The sequence below is a fragment of the Lichenostomus cassidix genome, chromosome 4, assembly GCF_008360975.1.
Source record: "Lichenostomus cassidix isolate B80296 chromosome 4, HeHo_3.0, whole genome shotgun sequence".
Lineage (NCBI taxonomy): Eukaryota > Metazoa > Chordata > Aves > Passeriformes > Meliphagidae > Lichenostomus > Lichenostomus cassidix.
The window spans coordinates 7,105,998-7,129,967 of NC_139484.1; the positions used below are offsets into that span (position 1 = coordinate 7,105,998).

Genomic DNA, 23,970 nt, shown 5'->3' on the forward strand with positions numbered 1-23,970 from the left:
CTCTATATGTAATCCTGGCTGGTAGAACCACACTGGCTTTTCCTGCAGCACATCTCTCAAGCTGAGTTGCCCTTAAGCCACCCAGCCCTGAACCTGCTTCACTGGCATCTGCAGCCACCATGCAGGTGTGCTGGGCTGTCACTTGAACACCTTCCCTGAATTCAACTCCCATTTTGAGCTCAGCTGTGTGGGTGGCCTGCAGTCTCCCTGATCCCTGCAAGGTCTGTTTCAAACAGTGAGATGCACACCTGGGAGAAAGATGGCAGTGCTTCAAAGACATTGCCTTTGGTTGTGTCCTGTCAGGGCACACTGATGTCTGGCAGGCAGGTAGGAGGCAGTTTTTCCTTGGAGATTTTCTCTTATTCATAGTAACCCAGAGTATATTTGGATAATGACACAGCAAGGTTTCTTCTCCATCCCACTTATGGTAAAAGTACAAAATATCCCACAAGAAGAGGGCTAATTTTGCAAAAGAAATGATTTAATAATTAAGTTCAGAATATCTCCTTCATCCCTGAAGTTCACCATTCTTAATGGATTACCTTTGTGCCATCCCTAGGAAGCAAGGCTTTGAGAATGGTGTGCTGTGGACAACCAAAACAAGGAGGGATTGAAGTCACATGAAGGAGAGGCATCAAACATCAAACCTTTTAAAAAAGTAGATCATTCTTCTGTGAGTTCTTTTAAGAAATAGATCTTGGGTAGATCAACAAGTGTTGAGAGAGCAAGATGAGTCAAACTTGGTAAAATGCAAGTTTGATGACAAACAGCAAGTTTATTTTTTAATATTAATTTCAGTTCTATCTCTGGTGTGAAATGAGTGCAGAATTTCTGTTTTTTAACTTTTAGAGCTATTCAGAAAAGTATCATGGCAACATGTGATTGTAACCAGACAATTAGCAATATGCAGATAAATAATCTGTAGGCTGGATGCAGTCAGCTCCAGTCTTGTCATAGGCTCCTCAGAGCCCCACTCCTTTCAGTGAATGCTGTCACGGAGCCCAGTGCTGTCTGCTCCAAGGTCTCTGTGTCACAGAGCTCCGATGCCATCCGCAGTGACATGTGGCTGTTCTTATATGTCCTGGGCCTTGCTCTGAGCAGGGAAATGCCTCTAGAGGTCCCTATTGTACTGCAAATCCAGGAAACCATTTGAGACTCCTCCTTTACGACCTAGTTAACAAACAAACAAACAAACAAAAAAAGGTACAGGTACTCATTAAAAGCTCAGTGTAAGTAGTCGTTAATTATCATGACAGCAATAAAATCTTGTACTATGACTAGACTTGGGCCTGCTCCTACTCTCACTGAACCGAGTGGGAGCGAGAGCAGGTTCTGTGAGCAGCAGATCTCAGCGAGCTGAAGGAGGTTTGCATGAGAGGGAAGTGTTCACTGGGCTGGTTTGGGAGCTGGGGCACAGGCTGGTTTTGATTGAGAGCAGGGTTTGACTTGCTGTGAAGCCAATGGCCTGTGGGCAAGCAAACCTCTAAATGAGAGGCTGCTCAAGTCAAATTAAAATTCTAATTTCATTTTTCATCAGTATAAACATAAAAATAGATTGCGAGACACAGTTTCACAGACAAATTAGGGTTAAAACTGCTTTAAATGCTTATTCTTTTGAGCAGTTTGGGATGAGCTGAACTTGGTAGTCAAGGCACGCTTTGCATGTCTTGCATAGTCATCCTGAGGGAGTTTTCCATCCAATGCTTTGGGGATTTTGCCCTGTTGTGGAATTGGGACCACCTGTGAATGGTCACCTGCCTTAGCTCTGAGCTCAGTTTTCTAATTCATAAAAAGGTCAGAGGTATCCAAAGGTGAGGTTTTGATTCTGTGTCTAAGACTGAGTCACTTAAACGCTAATTTTTAATCAATATTATTGATTTTATCTGGTGAATATTGGCAAGGAAGTTTCCTTGTAAATTCCCTAGTGGCATTTCTTTTTAATGGTATTTTGTCCTACAATAAGCAAAAATACAGTTTTCTGCATTTTGAATACCTGATATTCAAATGCCAGGTGGGTTTCCTGGCCAGGACTGACCAAAATGCAGCATGGCAGCATTGCCCTTGGCTGATGGGAGCCAGGCTGATGGGGAGCCAGCCTGAGGTGCCCAGCGTGGGACACCTTCCTAGGCAGAGTATGTCACTCCAAATCTGTTACACTTTTTGTCTTTTTTTTTTTTCCCAGGGTTTTTTTTGTTTGGGGGACACAGGGCATGCAAGAACTTCCTTCCTCCTCCTTGTCCAAGGCTGTTGTGCAGAGAGGCCTCTCCACAGCTCCCTCTGGCAAACAGCACAGCCAGGCTTGAGACACGAGAGGACAGGGCTGAGCTTTGCAAGAACGTCTGAGTAACTCGGGCAAAGCTAATTTGTTTGACATCATTTCTGTACGTAAGGCTAAGTCTGTTTGTGTCCCATTGTTACGGCAAATCCCATGATGAACGGCATTTTATTGACTTCTGCCAGCCACTTGACAGAGCGCGGCAGCGGATTTGGCCACGAGCGCTGTTCCAGGAAGCTGCCTTAACAGATGCCAGCACTGAATTCAAAGGCTGTGGGGCAACACAGCCTCGCAGGGAGCTGTGGCAGCTTCACGTCACAGGGAGGACCCGAGTGCTTCCCTTGAGTGCATCCCTGATCCGCCAGCCGGGCAGCCCAGCAGCCACCTCTAGGCGGGGGAAGCAGGGCGGGATGAGTCAGTGACACGGGCTGGGAGGGGGACCTTGAGTTACAGGCCGTGCCAGAGCATAAAAGATTTGGCTGAGAGTTTTGTGCTTTTCCCCTTTTTTTTTTCAAGGCTGTGGTATTGCAGGTTCCTGCGTGTTTCTTGGAGGGATGCTCTTCAGGAAGGGAAACTCAAGGAGGGCTTCCAAGTGGCCTTGTCTGTCTGATTTTTGGAAACTCTCAGCAACTCAAGTGCTGGGGTTTTGGGTGCAAGTCTTAGTAGTTCTGACACGATGATTGGTGGACTTTGGTAGCTTAGTCTGCCTCGTGTCTCAGGATGGATGACTCCTGCAGCGCCGACTGCTGCTGTGGAAGCAGTGCCCCTTCAGGCCATCCTGGTTTTCTGGAGCAAACCAATGCACTGAAACACAGGCAGGACAACCAGGGAGCTAAAAGAGAGGAAGTTCTCTTGCCCTTTCCCCTTGCCTTGTTAATGCTTCTCTTGACTTCTTTGGTGGCATGTTCACAATGTCTCTTGTGAAAATAGATATGAAAGTTCTCCCTCAGGCACTTCTCAGCCGTCTCCTGAATTCCTTTCTCCATCACTAGCTACGTTTTCCATCAAGATTACAGCAGGAAGAAAATGTTCTCTATGGGCTAGGTGCTCCCCTGTGCGTGAAAAGTGTGTGCAGGAGCCAAGAAACACTAGCAGTTTCTTCCTGGTTGTTCCCAGGAAGAATGGGGAGTGACGCAGGCGAAGGGCGACCTTGCACCAACACACACATGCTCCAAATCCTGCATGGAAATGTCCATGACCTCAGCATGACAATGAGGAATTTGAGGGTGGTCTGACCCAGCTGGATGTCCCCTCACATTTCTCCCTCACCTTTTTTTCTCATCCTTCCTGGCCTACCCAAAACAGATGTCTCCCCTTCCCAGCAGGAGCAGGTGCCCTCATCTAATTCAGGTGTCACATTCAAACTGGAAGGACTAGAAGGACTTAAAGATGTGTTTAAGATGATTCCAAGTAAGGGTTAGTTTGACTGCTTCTTAAACCATTAAGGATTTGTGAAATGTACTGGTGAAATGCCTCCACTGAAGGCTTTTCAAGACAATCATAAAGTAGGGATCCGTGGTTTTCCCAATCAACTCTGGCCTATCTCCAAGGCCTGCTGCAGGCTGTAGCAAAACATATGTTGTCTTCAGTGGGTGCAGACTCAGGCTACTTGCACTACCTTCAGTCTGTGGGTATTTAGGTGTTTATGGCTTTTGAGTGCTGTGGGATTCCTAAAAATTCCTATTTGTTTGTGGTGGTTTCTTGAGTGAGAAGTACAATGATACATAAGAGCAAGGTGAGCGGTACAAGCCAACATGACACTCAGCAGCTCAGAGATGTGCTTTGAGTGCTACTCGGAGGTTAAAAAAAGGTGGAGGAGCAAACTCAAGGGCACTTGGCCCAGTGTGTGTGTGTATAGGCACAGTTTGGGTAGAGCCTGTTGAAATTCTGGGCTGCCACAGGGTTCCTAGGAATTGTGCACTGTCCATAATTTTGGTGAATTGAAGTGAGACTGCTTCTCTCTCTGAATACAAATAGTTCTGTGTATGTGCATTGAAAGAAAACACGACACAGATGGGAGACAAATTCCGTTTGTCCTTCAAATATTCGAATACATTTGTTTAAGAGTGTGCATTGCTTCATTATTTGCACATCCTTCCTTCAGCACTTAAACTGTGTGCTGAATTCCTATTATGCCAAATTATATTTTCTGTGATCAGTGTCCAGGTGACACGGAAAAACATGGTCAAATATTGACAGAGGTGCCTTGTGTGTGCCTGATAGAAAATCTCAGACTTTAATGTGCATACCATACTGTGCTGATGAAGAGCTGAGGCTCTGCCCTAAATATCAGGTGGTTTGGTAATGTTGAACAGCAAGTTTGTCCTTATTTCTCATAAAAATAATCTTTGTTGACCCAGAGCTTGGGTTCATGCAGGTCAGTACATGTGCAGAAAGCCCTGCAAAAAACATCCTATTATCCTTCAAAGAACTCAGGGAAAGCCAAACCCCAGCAATGCAGGGGAGAGTTGGACCCCTTGTGACCTCTGCATCTCCCTTCTGAGCCCCATGGGGGTTGGCAGTGGGGGGCTCTGCCCTGGCACAGGGTCAGGTCTGTATGCAAAAGGTGTAGATTAGGGCCTGCATAATCTTATTCTGCACCAGAGCCTTAGTCTGCTCCTTTCCACATGTAAATTCCCCCAGAGTTTATTGTCCTGTGCAGAATGCAAAAACAATAATTAATAGAAATTACAATTAATGTAAATAAGACAAAATTACAATTCCATATGATCTAATGATCCAAGTCACTGCCAAAGAAGTCCAAGCAAAGCTTTCTACATATCACATGGAGTGAGATGGTACAAAAGCAGCTTGATCTGCTTCAGGAGACCTGGTAGTTCAGAGGCTTGAGCTTGAACATGTCTCCTGTCTCTTTTGTAAAGCAACAAGCTACATGGGTGCGAGACAGGAGCTAAAAGTTTATTTAGCCTGTGCTAAGGGTGAGGAAGCAGCAAAGGGAATAGCAGAGATTGTTGGGCTGAGACCATGCACAGCATCTGATGTGTCCCAGAGGAAGCAGGCTCAAGAGACAGAGCTGTCACAGCTTGGGAATACAATTACCTGACAGTTTTCCACTCTTAAGTATCTCTTGTGATCACCTTTAAATTTCCCTTCTCCTGCTGTGTGGATCAGGGCTGTAGCATCAGGAAGAGGAACCTGTGAGGCAGCAGTGCTGATCTGGCTCAGCATCCATAGAGGAAGTGATCCATGAGAAGGACAGGAGTGGAGCACAGGGACAAAGGTACGTGTCCCTGCCTCTGCACAGGTTTGGTAAGTTGCAGACCCCATGCTTGCCTCCCTGCTGCCCTCAGACAAATATCCAAACAGCTAAAGGATGCCACGGGGATGGAAGTGTTATGGACTGTGAAGAGATGCTGGGGTATGGTAAACCAATACTTAGTCCGTAAGTAACACTCTGCATCTGTAGATGGAAAACCAGTCTTGCTCCCAGCATGGATGCTGGGGGAAGCTGGCAGCATTTCAGCAGCCAGCTGAAATTATCCAGCTGAAATTATCCAGAGACTCCTCTGGCCTGTCATACTGCAGAGAAAGTGGAGGCTTCTCTGCCTCTGCTTTTGCTTTTGCTCCTTGCCTTCTTCAGCCCTGCCATCCATAAACAACTGGGGGGAGTTTCGGGTGTTACTAATTTTAATAAAGTGGTTTTAAGAATGTTTTGCCTCTCCAGAGCTTTCATAACATATAGTAATAGAGGCATTTGGCAGGAGCAGTAAAGCAAATTGCTCCCACCCTCCCTTAGCATGTGGTAAGCAGTGTGTGTCCCAGTAGGCACGTGACTGAAAGTGAACACGGCACAGCACCTGGGAAGCTGGGAATGCCTGTGTGAAACACACAGGCTCCGTGTCCAGCACAGAAGCACCAGCCTCTGCTCTCCCACGCTCACTGGGCCCATGATCTCTGCCAACTCGTGCAGTTCTCTGGAGCTGCTTATTTTGGAAATGATGGGGGATGTTTTGTCACTGGGGATGCACATCCTTGCACCATAGTTTATTCTAAGCCTTAATTTTCTTTGCTTTTGAGGGCTTACATCAGACTTTCAGGCACTATTGAACAGAGACATTTGTGTTTATCTGCCTACCTGGTAAGGGAAAGGTAAGCAATTTTTATGCTTTAAATGCCTCTCATATCTCCCCAAGGGCATTTAGTTATCTCATTCCTTGGCTGTAGGAACAGTTGTAGTGGGTGTAAGTTACAGCTTCCTCCTACTCTATCTGCAAAGCAATCTGGAGCCCAGCTGAGTTCATGGTGCAGTAAGCAGTGATTTACCTTAGAACAGGTAGGGTCAGGACTTCACACTGCTGCCTTTTCCTCCTTGTTTTAAATTAAACAAGTTCCTGATGATTTCCTTTACAGGGAACACCTGTTTCAGGTGCAGCTGGCCCTGTTCAGGTAGTGCTAATTATGGGTTAGAGAGGTGTAACACAGGCCTGACATTTCCCACTCCAGGTGACAGTAGGGATGACACCAGAGCAGTCTGTGCCCCCCACAGGAGCAAAGGAGAAGAAAATGCTGTCCTGTCTAGGAAGGTTTTGGGGACACCACTGAGGTTATGCTGGGGATCAGACTGAAATGAGACTTGTTCTAGTTTTTTCTTGCTTGTGACATGGCTTATGAGTCTTGTCCTCTTAACCAAAGTCTGGGGGAAGTAGCTGAATGCTTTGCTGACATCTGACCTGATGCTACCATGATTGTAGCCTGGAGTTACAGTTCTTCAAGGCACTTGTTTTTGGAGCTAAGGATGTCCTGTCAGACTACTTGGCATTAGCATGCTTCCATTAGTGGATTATTCACATGTGAATGAGCAGTGACACGAGTTGGTGCTTCTGTTTCTACGCCAATACTTCTTAGTGTTGCTCTTCTGTTTCCTTCCAAGCTGGAGCTTCCCTCTGTACAAAAGCAACTCCTCCATTCCCCAGAGCTGGCTACCCAGTTAGGCAAATACAAGCCAACCAAGAGAGGTGTGCCTTGCTTTTAATAGAGTATTAAGCTCAGAGGGAACTTTGAGCTTCTCTCTAGCTCTGCTGGGAGGCTCTGTCCTGAGATACACTGCCAAAATGTGAGATTTTGGTGTTATGACTTCTTTTTGGAAGGTATCTTTAGATTTACTGCAGAAAAGTTGCTGGATTAGGCACAGGTATCTAATTATTGACCGTCAAAATACCCTATTTTGCAACACTGAAGAAACACAAGAAAATTTAGATTTTTCTCTGTGTGTCACTGTCTTCATTCAGCTGGAATGGATTGTTTATATGAAAGAGAAAAAACCTACCTCTAGGTAAGATTTAGCAACAAGCATTGGTATAACTCCCTTGCCTTTTCTACCAGAGTGAGAACTACAAATCATAAACCTGTGGGAAATAATGCCAACAATAATGTATCTCTTCTTTGATTTATAGTTCCCCGGCAAATGCTCTCCAAACGCACCAACTCCACAAACAATTTGTAGAAGCCATGAAGTAGAAGTCTTGGTATGTACCATGAGAGGCAATGTGTGGTCTGTACGAGTTGTGCAACATTACCAGTGAAGCCGTAGGAGAGACACAGACTTGCTGCAGACGGGCATGCATCAAACTGGTCAAGTGCAGCTGAGGGGCTTCGGACAGGATATTTACAAATTGCTGATATCCTGTTTATGGGAACCATGTAAACAATCGAAGGCCGTTGCCCAAAGGCTACAATGTTACTCAGATCTGCGTAAAAGACAGTTCCAACATGTGCAATGCAGTCGGCAGTTGTGATGCTGTGACATGGCAATCAAAGCTGCTCCGCTGTAATTAAACACGCGCAGTGATGCGCAGTGCGTTGCATAAGGTACAGGGTGAGACAGTGGGAAAAGGCTTGCAGAGAGACCTCTGTTTGAGTTTAGTTAACAGGCGTACCCTTTAAAGTGGCTGGTTTGGAAAGATGGGTAATTAGCTTTGTGTACTGTAGCTCTTCCTGGAAATCTCTCTCCTGGTTCACAAAGGGGAATGTTACAGGAACAAAACAAGGGGAAGGGTTGAAGAGGCAGGATGGAGATGGAAGAGCAGAGCCGTGTTCTGCACAGGCTCTCAGGTCTGGTATCTGCTTCACCTGAGACAGGCCGTCTCCTGTGCTGGCTTAATGGGCTTCTGGCTGATGTCAGGCTGCTTGTGTGCTGGGTTTGGGCAGGGTAGGTTAATCTGGGTGTGGAGCTGGAACGTGAGTGTGATGCTTGAGGGGGTGACCTTGGCTGTAGGCACGCTGCAGGTCAGAGGCCAAAAGTGTCTCATCCTGAGCATCTGATGTGCAGCCTCACAAAAAAGGAGTTCTCAGGGATATCTGTTGAAAGTCCTATAGAGGAACTGTTGTTGTTCAGAAGTTTAACGAGGTTCAGAGACCGAACTTGTGTTTGGCAGCCTTATCCCTAGACCTTTATTTCCTGTATGGAGAACAAAGACTCTGGCTGCAGGAGGATCAATCAAGAACTGCCAGCCATAGCTTATTGCTGTTCTTAATTGAATAGCATCGCTGATCTAATTTAACCCAGCCCTGGCCTTTGTCCTGTCCCACTTGATTTACACGCATGCGCTCCTAGTGCCATAAAGGAAATCTCCTGCCTCTCTTAAATAGCGCTAAGCTGCAGGAACGAGGGCGAGGGAGTGGATGTGTAGATACCACACGGAGGAGTTATCTGTGGAAGTGTCACAGTCAGCCGACTGGCTGCTGCCACCTCCCCCCCAGGACATCCAGCTGCAGATTCCTGTCCTGTCCCATCTCCTGTTTGCACTTCAAATGACCAACACACTCCATACCCACAGATGGAGAGATGGGGACAAGCTCCCTGGGGCCTGGACCTTCACCTCCCCTTGGCCCTTGGACAAACCCACAACTCATTGCTGAGAGAGCACAGAAACATGCAGGCACTGAACACCTTTTATTTTGCTATTTAGTGTGGGAGGAATCCAGGCTGCACTCTTGAGATGGATTGGGGAGCAGCCAGCTCTGACCAGAGAACTGGGGTCTGTCTCCTTTCCTGGTAGCTGACAGCAGCCTGACCTGCATAAATGGGAAGAAAAATCTGTATTGTAGGCAGATGGTTTCCACCTGTGCAGGAGCTCTCCCTGCCCTTCTCAGCCCCACAGAGGCCTACAGTCCTTCCCTGTGGCTCCCAGTGAGTACCCAGTCTGTGGCTAAGTTGGCTAATCAATTTCTTTTTTCTGACCTAGGAACAGTGTCCATGGAGACTTGGATACCTGGATACCTGAGGTGATGTTCAGACCATTGGTGGGAGGAGAAGGTGACTAGAAGATGATTTCACATAGTCTTGGTCATTCCCAAACCAAACCCCAGAGGTTTCCACATACCATATGACTCATGGGCCCTCATGAGTTGGTGGTACTGAATTCACTGGAGATCAAAGAATATGGAATTTTATAGCAGGATGGGCCCAGTCAGGGAAAACACCGAATGGAAATGTGGTGTTGGGTATTGCAATTCTAAAGTATTCCTGATCAACTTCTTTCCCTTCTACCTGCATCTACCTTGCTGACAGAGAGCATGATATCCAGCCTGGCTCCCAGCTGAGGTGAACTGGAGGGAGTGCTATGGATTAATTCTTTTGGAGTTGTAGGAGAGCTTCATTGGGGACCACAGTGTCCTAGTTTAAAATATGACTGCAGCGGTGAATTGGGCACCTGTGTTTATAGGCTCCCTGGGGCAAACTGTCTCATCACCTTTGCATGACAACAGCCAGCACAATAAAGGCCTGATCCTCACAGCCTTTTTTTTTTTTTTTTGTCACTTCAGTAATAGTAATGATTAATAATAATTATCAGAACAGTAGTGGGAGTGTCCCATAATTCTAGTGGATGGGGGAATTCCACTAAGCACATCTGCTCCAGTGCTTAGTGCTGGTTACCAGGCCAAACAAATACACCAGAGACCCGTGGCTCTTTCCTAGATTTGGTTTCTGGAACATGTGCTGGCTAAGCTGGTTTCAGGTGAATTGCTGTTTACACCATCATCCCTAATGACACACTCCTCTTGTCCAGGGTGCCCCAACTCCCCATGTGCATGGTTGGCGTGCAGGTGACAGTCACCACTGTGTTGCAGCCAAAACGTGGAGTCTGCGGATGGCTGAAGTCCCGGTGGTGGAGCAGGGCCTGGAGCACAGGGTGAGTCACAGCTCAGTGCTGCTCTGGATTCAGCAGGCCAAGCACAGGCAGGGAAACAGCCCGCTAGTCAGCCTTTCTTCTGCTCATACATGCTTGAGATATATGAGCAAAATATTTGTCAAGGGCTGAAATACACTTGCCAGAGGGATTGAAACTAATATAGCCAAGGCCTGAGATGGCCAAGATTCCCAGATGGAGCAGTGGAGAGTCAGGGGCTCTGCTGGTAGTGTGTGTGCAGCACATATTGCTCAGGCTTTAGTGCAGGCCTTAGAGGCTGACCCTGTGCTTCAGCAAGTCTGTCCTTCTCACTGGCAATGTCTTCCTCTTGTCTTCCCCATGCTGGCACCAGCTGTCCCGATGGGAGGTACAGGAGAGGGATGGAAGGTCATGGTGGAGAGCCCACAGCCAGGAGGGACTGCTGTGCAGAAAACCTGAGAGCAGCTGGTGAGTCCCCATCGCAGTGAGTTTGCTGTCTTTTCACTGTCCTGAGGTGGATGTCACTCTCTGGGCAGAGCCATCAAGCAGGTGGGCTGTAGAGTCATCCACCAGGAAGATGTTGCCATGTAGAAATTTCAGTTCTGTTGGCCAGTGATCACAGGCCTGAATGATGCACCCGTGTGTGCACACAGTGACTTATCAGAGAAGGCAACCTTCATCTTTGCATATGTTCTGTATCTCAGTGTTTAGTCCTCGTCCTTGGAGAATGAGAAATTCTGTGAAAGAGATGACTTTATAAACTTTTTTAAGCAGCAAGTAAAGTCATAAGCCATGGGAAGACTCCACAAATGAGAAAGGCTTCAAACCCCTTGGAGGCTAAGAAATCACTCAGCATGGAGCACTGGGCTGTAATTAGGAAAGGGAAATCACCAGCTGAACATTATGGAGTTCTTGCTGCCCGTGAGATGTGTTGAGCCATTCAGGATTTGCCCAGGGGAGAGTAATAGAAAAGTCATACAAGCCAGGAGAATAAAGTTTTTAAAACTTCCCTTTAGGGAGGAATGCAGTATGAACTGGCAGACCTGTCTTCCCTTTCAATGCCTGTCTCCCTTTTCAGTCTTCTAAGATGAATGAGAATTAGCTGCTTTGGTTTTTTTTCTTTCTTTTTTAAAAATTGCTGGTTAAGGCTGACCCAAGAAGTTGGAAAAGAAATCAGTGAATATGGGGAATTGTTTTTTATTTTAATAGCAAAACATCTGTGTTGTCCAGTAACTTTGACCTCATGCTGTGTTTACAGGAAGAGGCATCGGCCACTTTCAGCCCTGGGCGCAGAATTTGAACTCTCATAGTTTATAGAAGAGACTGGTTGTTTAAGAGCACTTGACCTAATTAATCCCTCACATTCATGGCAAATTTGAAACTGACCTTCACATGGAGTAATTTGGCTCAAGGTTTTTCTTTCCACCATTTCCTCCATACGGTCACATCTACGTATTCCAGTTAAAAATACCTTCCCTTCTTAAGGCATTTGTGTTCCCATGAGTCCCAACATTTTTACCATTTAAGATTTTCATAAAAGCATGGAATCATTTAGGTTGGAAAGGCCCTGTAAGATCATTGACTCCAACCGTTCCCCCAGCACTGCAAAGCCCACCACTGAACTGTGACCCCAGGGCAACATCCACATGTCTTTTATATCCCCTCAGGAACTTAATATTAATCTTGAGTAGTTCAAATGAAAATGCTGTCAAGAGAGAAAAGCATTCCAATTGATGTCTGACCTTCTGAGAGTATTTCTTGAGTATCTCTCATGCTGTGCAATGAAAGCTTGCTATATGTGTGTGTAAAATGTGCACATACTGACGTGCACTCATGCTGTTTAAAAAATGCTGGATGATTTTTGCAAGAATTTATGAAATTGTGGCTTTTTGTTCCTTTGTGTGTGTGCATAACAGAGCCGAGTGCATCAGTGCAAGACTAGGAATGATTTTCTTTCCATTTCAAAAATACTTTCTGACAAGAAAAGATGTTGATTTTGCAAATTGGTCTTGAACAGATGAAACCAATGCAGGTCCATCCGGACAGCAGCAATGCATAGAACCAAGTACAAGTCCTACAGAAGGCAGCAGAAGTAAGTGGTATAGACACTCTCCAGGCATAGTTTTAGTTATGTAAAAACACACAGATAAAGTGGCAGTTCATTGCTGTGAACATAGGTATTCTTCTACAGCAAGTCCCCATGAAGAAAATAGACACCACATGAAACAATACATTTAAGCTGTGTTTTTTCCTCTCTAAATCAAAAGGGTCATTTTGTTCATAGAAATTGTTGTGTTATCAGTGATAAACACACTGACAGACAAAGCTCAGTCTGTATCCCTGAATAATCACTGCTGTGACTCTGCTGCTCTGTCCCAAAAGGGGAGATGAATGCTTGAGACATTGGAAGGGGCTAAAGCATGGGCTTGAGCTGAGCCTCTGTACTTTGTAGAAAGAAGTTTTCTTTGAAGGTGGTTATTAAGGCGTTGCGAGGTAATAAAATCAAGCAAGCCTTTTGCATAAGTTCTTAAGGTATTTCCTCATATTCTTGTTACACTTTGTAAAGAAGAAAATCCGGAAATGTCAAAGCATTCAGGGGGCTACTCACTGGTCAGGTGCCAAGGGGCACAAATCCATCGGCGCCTTGCCCTGGGCGTGCCGGTTCACCCCGGCTGAAATCGAGGCCAGCAGCAGAGATGCACCCATGATGCTCTGTTGCCCAATCTGTGCTGCCTCTCGGCGTTGCACAGACATGTTGCTCCTACCGGGACCTGTGGGATGCAACGAGCCTGCCTTACAATGACCCCATTGATGCAGCAAGGCCTCTGGGAAAACTGGCTCTTAAGGTGTGTGCGAGCCTTATCCCAAGAGGCGTCCTCCACGTGGAGGAGGGGATGGTGAAAGCCGCACACGGGGATGCCGGGTGCGAAATCAGGTGCCGTGAAACAAAGCACATTACAGAAAGATGAAACAAAGATGTGTCCGTGATACTTGTTTTCCATGTATTCAGATCTGAAAGAGGAAATTCCAATGAATTGCTCCCATTGTGTCAGCGTTACTTGGTATCTGGGTACCGGTACAAGACTATAATTAAATGTTGCCTTTCAGAGGATAAATCATGCAGGAATTTAAGGGTAAAATTAATTATAAAGTGGAAGTTCTATGGTGATGCTGCTTTTTAAGGCATCTGTAAGCCCACACACAGAAACACGTTGCTAATAATTGCAATTCCTTCCTTTACTCATTATGATCCCTGAAAGAGCAGACAATAAAATCTTTAATAAGGGGGATCAGCACAAATTAAAGAAGCAACAAAAACACTCGTGGCATCAAAAAAGATACCATCCACATGACATGACACTAATGCTAGAGAGGGAAAGAAGGGGACTTAGAAAAAGATTGCAGCCATATCATGTCCCACTTGCTGCGGAGGGCATCCTTCTAAATGCTGCTTTCACACTGGGCTTTACTACATTTATCTTGCCAACTTTCATGCCATTTAGGTAATTAAGAAGTGGTGCTGTCACACAATTCTGTGGCAACATACTGCCTTTTTTCACTTCAGCATTTCCATGCCACTGTAGACCTAAGAAAATGCCCCCAAAATAAGGAGGAGTATGATTTGTACGTACCGGATCTATTGCACCCACTGAATGAATGTCTCTTAGAACTGCATTCTAAACATGGAGTTGTGGTATATCGGTATTCTGCAGTATCTTCCACAGTTTCCTGTCTTGTATCAATAAATCCTTATAAAACAGAGAAACTAGGGGGACTTGAGTCATCAGCTATTACAGTGCAGCTCAGTGTCAATATTTTGGTTCCTCTCACTGTGAGATAGGCTTATCAGTGCCACAATAAACTGGGTATCAATGTGCCTTTATGGACAGCTGTAAGGCAGGGGAAGATGATTTTTCCTTTAAAAGGAAAAGAAGCAACCACCACTGCTGAGCAGCTTCTTGAGATGAAACACATTTCATATTTCAGGCAAATGTGTGCAATAGAGATTTGGTGGGTGGGATCCCTCAATCATCCAATGGTGGGATGTAAGTGCTGAATGAGGTCTTGCCTAATATAGCAACAGAGTGCGTGGGCTTCAACAGGATGCTTGAAAGGAATTTTTTTTAAAGTAGCTGTAACTGGTTGGCTGCTCTTTCAAGGATCTTATAACTGAAATATCTGTTGCTTCCAGGAACTGCCTGTGCTACTGAGCTATGATGAGGCCAAGGGCTGGAGTGGAACGTGGCATACACACCCCCCGAGTTCAAGACCATTGCAGCCAGCCCAGGTGCCAGGTGAGGTGCTGGCATTCCTGGTGCCAGTGCTGTAACTTAATAGACCATTTCTGCCCCTAGCTCAGGGGCTGCCTGGCAAGTGCACATGTGTGCTGAGGGTCACTTCAGAAATGCCAGGAGATGGGAGATTGGGCCAGCAAGTTCCAGTTGCCCACCCTGGGGTGTTTTCCAAGCCTTGGTTTTGGCGCAGGTGTTGTTCATGGCAATGCAATGACCCAATGGTCCTTTTCGTGCCGACAGGGCCTTACCTGGGCAGCAGCTGGCACCGGGTCTGCAGGGCATATTGCATGGATGCTTGCAGGGCAAGCAAAGGCATCCACAGCCCCCGGAAGTCCCGCGCATCAGTGCCTGGGCCAGACTGCTCAGAGGGGACGAGTAATTTTACGGCCCCAGGCAGTGATACTTGCTGGAACGACGGAAATCTAATATACTCGGGCACCAGCCGACCGCCGGAGGGGCCAGAGCTGCCCTCCGCTCCCGGCGAAGGGCCGGGACAGCCGGGCCAGGGCGCCATCCCTGCCCGCCGTCGGGGCATCGCCCGCGGGCAGAGCCGGGGGCGGCCCGGGCCGGCCGGAACGCCGGGGGCGGTGGGCAGGGAGCGGAGGCCGGACAGAGCCCCTGCCCCTCGCCGGGGCGGGCCGGTGTCACCGCGCCGCGCCCCGCCTCTCCGCGGGCACATAAAAGTGCGGGCGGCCGTCCGGCCGACTCCACACCGCTCCGCAGCTGCTACCTCTACCGCCTCCCTTCCTGCCGCCTCCTCTGCTCCCCCGGGACCGAGGGCGATGGACGCCGGCTGCCAGCGGGCCCGCAGCCTGCTACTCTTCCTCGGTAAGCGGCCAGGGCCCTGTTCCCCCGGGCAGGGAGGGCATCGGGTGCTGCGTGCTGGGGCAGGGGCGTTCTTTGGCTGCTGGGAAATCTGTGTCAAAGCGTAAATTTCAGGTTGCCTTCAGGTGAACCTGATGTGTTTCTCTACGAGATGAAGTCCCGGGCAGTGACAGGTGTACCCAGGTGGGTTGTATGAGCTGAGGAGTGGAGCACATACCACCCGCTGTGGTGTGTTCGTATGGGATGTTCTGTTTCTTGTATGATGCTCAGGTGTGTCAAGGTGAACATTTTTTCCCCACTCCTCAGCTCTGCTCCCAGAGCAATCTGTTCTCTTTCACCTTGACCTGTCCTGTTTGAAGCCTGGTCCTGCTCCCTTCACCCAAGCCATGCTCTGGGTGAACTCAGTGGGTGAATCCTCACAGCAGCAGAGACTTCCTCATGATAACAAAACAGGTTGTGGCCTCCTTTTGCTTGACACTTCTCCACCTCCTCGCTGGAGGTGTTGCTCTATTGTATGACATAAGCTACCTGAAAGTCCCAAGTGAACACGTGTATCTTTAGAGCATGGAGAGTCCTGGGGCCTGGGTGTGCTGTGATGCCAGAGCTGATCCTTGTCACACACCTCCATGGGGCGCTGGCAGTGACAGGTGGTGACTGCTGAGACCTGGCACTGGTTGGGCAACTTGAGCTGTGTGGGTAAAATTCTGAGACTTGGCACACTCACACCTTGCTTTAATGACAAAGCATATTCTCACACTCATGGTGTTGGGCTCGAGGTGATAGTCAATGGAGACACTCAGTTCCCAAGAGTTCTTTTTTGGGACAGATGTTTTCCTCACCTGCTAAGCCCACTGCAGCATGAGTTTGCGTCTTCCATCTTAGCCAGGTATTTCCATCACAGCTGATGGATCAGCTGCTGCACAGCACCTCACTTGCCAGGACAGCAGGCTAAACATCTTGTAGTCTGTGAGTCAGCCATGCTTTGCACAAAACTGGCACTGGAAGGAACTGGTATGTCTTCATGGATCTGTATATGAATTTATTTGTTTCCGGGGCAGGCACAACATCTAATAGCAAGGGATGGATTAGTCATAGGTAGGTGGCATCATAACAAGTGCTATGAGCACTTTACTACCTTCCCCTCCCAGGGCAGGAGTGTGAGCAGAACTTGGTGCTTCTGGGAAGACTGTTTGTCACTGGTTATGCCAGACTGGAAGAGGTTCCCTGCTGAATGGCTGAAGCCTTACTGAAGTGGCAGTCCTTGCCGGGTTCATACCCTGGCTATTGTGGGCTTGGAGACTGCGCAGCAGAAAGGCAGTGGTGGGAGAGAGATGTCACTCACTCCTGAGGTGACATGGTGCTGTGCCAGCCACGTGCTGATGTGGTGGTGGAGTCAAGCCCAGGCCCTGACTTTTCTGCGAGTTGCTGCAGGAGCCTTGGCACTGATCTCCTTGTGCTCACTGTAATGACCACTCAGTGGGGATGGCAGGCATCAGACCTCCAGACTCACTGGAGAGTTCCAGGAATTGCTGACCTTGTGTTTTCCTGTGTCACATTTGCCTGGCTGTCAGCAAATGGGCTCAGCATAAAGATCCCTGAGTCTGAAGATGGGGAAAGTATTAGGGGTTGATGTGTCTGGCTGGAAATAATAATGGATTTGTGCTTTTGTGGCGTAGGGGTCTCAGCCCCCATGCAAGTGGTGCACAGCAGAGTGGCCGAGGCACAGGGACAGCATGTGAATAAGATCACTGGGGTGTAGGTCTCCAGAAGAGTGGAAGCAGTACTGGGATGACTGGGTGCACAAAATGCACAATTATCTGCATTATCTCTGCTTAGGGATAAGTCCTGGCACTGTGTTGAAAATGATCATGTGGGCCTGTAGCCATTTTGGAGCACCAGTCTTCCCGTGACAGACTGATGTTTCCAGGGCTACCTTGGAGCTGCTGTGACCTGATCCTGGACATGCATGACTGTGAGTCTCCAGTTCTGGAATTAAATGGTGGTAATAGGGACGCTCACAAAGCCAGTGGGACAGACTGGCTAACTTCCATGTTCCCTACTTAGTTTACACAAGAAAGGCCTTAGACAGTCAAGACATGCCCTGGATGTCCAAAACCAGGTGATAGAGGTGCACCTTGCTCTGTCTTTGTGGTTAAAATGGGCTGAGATCCTTCAGGTGTGTGTCACCTAGGCACCTCTACTTTGGAAGTGCAACCCATGTGAAGGGTGTAGGTGCTACCTGCTGTGGCAGAGAGACCACAGAGATGCCAAATGGGAGGTGGCATCATTCAGGTGAATAAGTACAAGACTGGCAACCTCAGTGACAGACAAAGCCAACTCAAATAAGGATTGAGCTCTCAGAAACTTGCCAGTTCCCCTAGCGTAAATCCTCCAAAGAGTAGTCCTCAGTTTAGTGTGTCTTGCGTGTGCATCCGTCATCCTTGGCAGTCATTCTGCCAGTGGAAACAACAGCTGGCTTTCAGTGGACACACAGATAATTAGCCCTTGCAGGTCATCTCTGATGGAAGCTGCAGGAAGCAGATGCAGCTGGTCACTGGCCCTCACTTTCCTTTCATCCCTCATGGAAGGACAAGTAAGCAGCTGCAATATTCCTGTTCCAGTAAGTCAGTGTTAACCTTGCAGGAATCTTGGACTCCGTGTTTGCTTAATGTACAGTGAAGGTATAAAAATATAACCTCTCCCAGGTCCTGTGTTTGGTATACGTCATCTGATAAATATCCCAGGAAAGGTTCTCCTTTGCCATTGCTGTGTGCGGATTCCTTATCCTCTCAATGATGTCAGTGGGGAAGTATGTGCATGGGGGAAAGGGCAAAGTAGAGCAGTGCAGAGCAGGAAGAACTTTGCCCAAAAGCAGCAAATACTGCTGGGTGTCAGCAAATATCCACGCCTGCACTCCAGCCTTTCCAGCCTGAGTGCCTGCAATCAGGTGGAGGAGGTGCCCGCACATGGCTGGGTTTGGGAAAACCCTTGGGCAGTGTTGGAGGAGGAGGTTATTTTTAATTTGTCCCTCATAGATGTCTGATTTGTGGCCTTTAACTGGAAAGCAGTGCTTCCTTCTGGAGCAAGAGGAGAGCTGACCTGCCTCTTCCACGGCCCTGGGTTGGAGTTTTCTCAAACGCGAAGGCTGGGCTCTGGTAACTCTCAAACTGGGAACTTCAGCTTAAAAAGCAGCTGCTCGGGTTATGCTCAGGTCAAGGAAGTGTGCAAACTGTGACAAAAATGTGTAGGCTACATGAGATCCTCAGCTGGCTTAATCCATCTGCAGAACAAGTGGGTATCTCGGATACCTGTGGCATGTTTAGCCTTGACTTTTGTCAATTTCTTTGGTTACTTCTTTCTGTGACACAGTGTATCCTTAGTGAGACATTGCTGTCCTGGGCCGCAGCTCCTTCCTGCCAAGGGAGCAGTTTAGTCCATGGATTATTCCTGAAAGGTCCACGTAGTTCCTGGGAAGAAGAACTGACTCGGTAAATGTTTTCCTAGCAACTTTTGGGACCCCAGGTCCCTGGGCTACCACTGTGTGACAGCTGATTACCTCTCCTTTCAAACCCTTGAACTTTCTGTTTTGTTAACTCAGACTGGTCTTACAGAAGTGTCAAACTGCTGCTGCTGAGGAAATCTACAGTGAGCACAGTGCTGCTTAAAAAAAAAAAATCCCACCCTAAAAGTAAACTTGCATGTCCTGCCCCACTGGAGAAGAAGGCAGGTCCTGCTGAGTCATGCCGGCAGGCACAGGAGTCTCCAGCTGGTACAGGTGCCAGCATCATGGATCTGTTACTGTCGCTCTGGCTCTCAGGGACCTGGTCTTAGTTCTTTCTTCTAGAGCTAGGTGGAAATCTGGCTTATTGGCTTTGCAAGGAATGCTGTGTAGAGGTGGGTAAGAAGGAGGAATGATGTTTTTAAAAGTGCAAACACAGGAAAAAACTCTGTCCCTCTTAGATATTTCTACTGGTTTTGTGTGTAGCTGGAATGAAGGGTAAAGGAAGCCTGCTAATCACCCAGAAATAGATGAGCTGCCGGAAATCCATAAATTACCACTACTAGATTTAACCCTGAGATGTAATGAAACTTTCTAACAACTGGAGTTGAATTAGAGTGATCAGGAAATTATGGAGGCACACTCCCTCCATTAGACATGCATGACCTGACAAGTTAATAGAGGCAAACAGCCCAAAGACACAAATTACAGACTTCCGTGGAATGGGTCTGATGACTAAGCAGTTCATGAGCAGGTTAATTTGTGACCACAGCAGGAGTGTTAGCCAGGTAGATTTCATGGCCAGACATTCACTGTTCCTCATGGGCTAGCCATGAAACTACAGGTACCTATGCTGGCTTTTGAATCCTGCTTAAAAATGTTCATTTAACTAGTGGAATACCTGAAACCTGTGCCTGTTTCTTCTGGGTGTTCTGCTAAGTAACAACGGCCCAGGGTCCATAAAGTGGTCAGTAACCTGTCCAAGCCCATGGGCAGATGAGAGGGGTTTTGTATCTCATATTTGTGGCTTTGTAAGCAAGCTTTTAACCAAAGAATTGCCAAAACAGTGAGTGTTAGTGCAGGAACTGTCCAGCCCTTCAGCAAGGGCAGGGCTGAGGAAGCTCTTTGCTGGTAAAGAGCACCTTTTGTGTTAAGCCTACCTCGAGTAGTTTGTGGTCTCTGAAGCCAGTGGTGGGGTGCTGAGCATGGCTCAGCACCGACCTGGTGTGCTGAGTCACCAGCTGCACTGACTTGCAGATTCCTAGGAAATTCTCTTCCTGTGGGGTGTTGTGAGTCAAGGATATCTTGATTTTGATCAGCAAAAGGACTCCTGTGATGCATGCTGTATTGTCATGCCTAATTATGAAAGCCTGGCAATTTCCCTTGCACAGGTACCATGCCAGTCAGAAACCTAGCATAATCATCAAATGGCCTTATTCCTGCCTCTCCCCCATAATCTCTCCAAGCCTCTTCCTGCCCAGTTTCACTCAGAGTGTGGGAGAGAGATGGTCACAGACACCAGGTTTCTGTTAATCTCTGTTCTGCGTTATAAATCTGTATTTCAGAGATGTTTCTTTGGGCTGCCACATGTAATGTAGGCAGCAGATCACTCAGACCTATATTTTTTCAGCTTTCAGCTTCGGGTTTTTCCTACCATGGAGAGAAGCTTCTGTTCTTCTTGTGTTAATGAGTACTGCAGCATAAATACTTACTCAAAATGCATCTAGTTTTGACTGTTGTTGTTATTCTCCAATAGGTTACCTATTGCAAGCAGTCCTGGGCACAACAGTGATCCCGTTATGTGGGCCTGGTGATATGGAGAACTGCACAACAGCGCTCAGTAAGTACTGCACAGCTCTTTGTAAACAACAAATCTTTGGCTCCCATCTTCCTTGGGCTGGCAGCCTCACTGAGGTGCCCTTGGAAATAATTTTACTCTGAGCAACATTGCCCCATCCTGAGGTGCTAATGAAATATCCTTGCAGTCCAGACAGAGAACAGCCCACGTGTGGCCCAAGTCGGGATAACGAGATGCAAGCCTGAAATGAAGGACTACTGCTTCCATGGGCAGTGTGTGTACATCGTGGACATGGATGAGCACTATTGCAGGTATGGACAGGCCCCACTCATCCTGCAGGTCTCCCTGAGGTGGGCTTTGAGGTGAACTTTGATCTCACTGCCATTGACACTTTGCTGAAACACCAATCCAGCCAAGTATTAAATTCTCACAAGAACTTGAAGAGGAGCACGGTGTCTATAATGCTCAGCTGCATTTGATTTAGTGTTAAGCACGTGTGCTGCCTCCAGTGAAATCCCTGTGAGAGTCTCAGACACCTAAAATTAGTCACCAACCCAGCTTAGACTTGGGACATTCATTCTGATGTGCTTCCCTGTCCATCTGTGTTTATCGTAGTGTGAGATCCAGATCTCAGGCAGAGCACCAAGGTCTCTCCTTTGATCCAGCCTCCCAAATAAAGATCCTCTAGGCATTTTTAAGGGTATTGCTTGTTTACCTGAACAATTTGCAACCGTCTCTAGCACCGCGTGGGCTTGAGTTACATCAGTTCAAATGTCTAATCCCTGAGCAAACAGCAGGCCAGCAGCATGGGATGCTCTGTGGGCTGCTGAGGTGTAACCCCACAGCCATGTCTCTGATTCTGCCCGTGTCACCCTCAGGTGTGACGTGGGCTTCTCCGGAGTGCGGTGCGTGCACTCGGAGCTCGTCCGGCAGCCCCTCAGCAAGGAGTATGTGGCACTGACCGTCATCGTGGTCCTGCTCTTCCTCGCCGCCATCTCTCTCGCCAGCTACTACATCTGCAGGAGGTGAGACTCGTGTTTGCAGTGCCTCAGGAGGGCGAGCCAGCTGGAGGTGTCAGGCATCCTCTGAGCACCTCCGGGTACCTCCCTCCCCTGGGACACCTCACTCACCTGACAGTTCAATGCACAGACCCACTCAGCTGCCCTTGAAGTGTTCAGGACAGGCAGTGTGCCATGGCCCAGACTGCAGGGCAGGCAGCAGCACTCCCAGGTGCCTGTTCACCCTGACACAGAGGACTCTGGAGGTTGTTTCATGTCTGGCTTAGAAGGTGTGTTGAGATCAAGGAGACACCAGACAGGGAATAGGAAAACTCTAGTTCTTTCATTGGTAATGCCATTCCCCCCGTCATCAGGGACTGGAGAGCAGCTGGATTACTACTAGCTAATTTGTTGGTCTGGTGTGTTTTTGTGGTGAGTGTGATATCATGAGCATTGCCTTATCAGCTTTACCATGAGGGACAAAATTCTGCTCCACGAACCCACAAGCAGCAGGAATCATTCTCCAGCCTAAAAACTAATGGTGAGCAGCTGTCAGAGAGGCGAGGAGGTGGAACAGCTCCAGAGGGGGAGCTCAGCTTCCCATATCTGGTAGCTAGGTGGTAACAAGCAGGATTTCTCACAGACAAACCTAGTACCAGCAGGAAGACTTTAATGCAGATGTGGAATTTTCAGTGAAGAGTTGAGGAGAGACACTACATTCAAGTGATGTCAGACCTGGAAATGAGCATAGACAGAGCCCGGCTGCTAGAGATTTAAAACAGATGTGAGGACCTATACAGCTTTTTTTTCCCTTCCTTCCTTTACCCCCCACTCCCTGTCACTCCCCAAAAGCAACTGGCTTTCTAGAACTCACATTTGTCTCTTCTGTTCCAGGTACCGAAACAAGAGGAGACAAACAAATGCCAGTGAATACAAGGAAGTTGGTGCCCTATAGGAGAAACTGTGGCTTCCTGCAGTGTTCCGTTCATCTGGATGGACTCAGTGGCTTCCCATCTATTTAAATGTTATTTTTATTAATAATATTTACAATATTTATAACCTTTAAAAAATTTCAATTGTTTCGTGATTCAGTCAGCATAGGTCAAGCATTTTATTTTCAGTGTTTTATTTTTTTATTAAATAATATTTCCTAAAGGGAACCCCACCACAGCGGTTCTTTGGGATAGAGATATATTTTTATAAAAACTCATCTTCTTGCTCCGGAGAGAAGAATTTTATATTTATTCTTGTGAATATACACAAAGCGATTGTATTCCTTGAAATAAAAGTCCTAGACAAAGTCAAAATGTCTGCTGATTCCAGAGAGCAGTGGTGAACGGAGTTACCTCCACCCGGCAGCCTGTCACAGGGGATGTTCCCCAGGGCTCAGTACTGGGACCAGTCCTGTTTCGTAATTTTATTGACAAATCCTCACAAAAGGAAAGACATTGAGGGCCTGGAGCATATCCAGAGAAGGGAGCTGGGGAAGGGTCTGGACCATCAGTCTGATGAAGAGCAGCTGAGGGAGCTGGTGGGACTCAATGTGGAGAGAGGGAGGCCCTGGAGGGGACCTTCTGGCTCTCCACAACTCTGTGGCAGGAGTGGGCAGGCAGGGGGGGATAGGGGGATCTGCTCCCAGGGAACAAGGGAGAGGACAAAACAAAACAGCCTCAAGCTGTGCCAGCAGAGGTTTAGATTGGATATTGGGGAAAACTTCTTCACTGAAAGGGCTGTCTAGCCTTGGTGCAGGCTGCCCAGTGCAGTGGTGGATGCCCCATCCCTGGAGGGGTTAAACAGACATGTAGATGTGACACCTGGGGAGATGGGTTGTGATGGGCTTGGCAGTGCTGGATTAATGCTTTGACTCTATGATCTGAGAGTGAAACCCAACGTGGCTTGGCTGAGCAGTATCTTTGAAGCCTCAGCAGCTATTTTTGGAGGGAGAAACCACAGTATTATTAATAAAGTGTATCAATGCACCTTAGTTCCAATGGATAGTTTTAACTGGCACAACTGGAGGCAGTCTTAAAGCACATCTCCTAGTGCAGCATATCCAACTGTGTGACAGCAGCATGGATCTTGGCTCATCCATAACCTCAGGAAGGTTGTGCTGATTATATTTTGGATTTGAGCAGAGAGGCAGCAGCACAA

The 23,970-nt window shown here is 47.5% G+C and overlaps 1 protein-coding gene across 7 annotated transcripts; it reads left to right on the top strand.

Annotated features, from left to right (window-relative positions):
- Positions 1-1,402: 1,402 nt before the first annotated feature.
- Positions 1,403-23,126, top strand: EREG (epiregulin). Of its 7 annotated transcripts, none has more exons than XM_085057698.1 (7): positions 1,403-9,551; positions 10,306-10,428; positions 10,778-10,872; positions 20,780-20,863; positions 21,009-21,132; positions 21,700-21,846; positions 22,714-23,126. In XM_085057698.1, exons 2-7 carry the CDS (start codon positions 10,322-10,324, stop codon positions 22,772-22,774), a joined length of 618 nt encoding a protein of 205 aa, XP_084913824.1. In that variant the 5' UTR covers positions 1,403-9,551; positions 10,306-10,321; the 3' UTR covers positions 22,775-23,126. The 7 variants fall into 7 exon arrangements, with proteins under 7 accessions (XP_084913824.1, XP_084913826.1, XP_084913828.1 ...); XM_085057700.1 differs by having other exon boundaries at positions 1,403-7,761; positions 9,481-10,428; XM_085057702.1 differs by having other exon boundaries at positions 1,403-7,761.
- Positions 23,127-23,970: the final 844 nt, after the last annotated feature.

What these genes read in the sequence shown, in the direction of transcription:
- EREG (XM_085057697.1), top strand. Translation starts at nt 10,322, where the DNA reads ATGTGCATGGTTGGCGTGCAGGTGACAGTCACCACTGTGTTGCAGCCA. An exon ending in AGAAAACCTGAGAGCAGCTG is followed by an intron (nt 10,873 to 20,779) that starts GTGAGTCCCCAT and finishes ATTCTCCAATAG; the next exon opens with GTTACCTATTGCAAGCAGTC. An exon ending in ATGGATGAGCACTATTGCAG is followed by an intron (nt 21,133 to 21,699) that starts GTATGGACAGGC and finishes TGTCACCCTCAG; the next exon opens with GTGTGACGTGGGCTTCTCCG.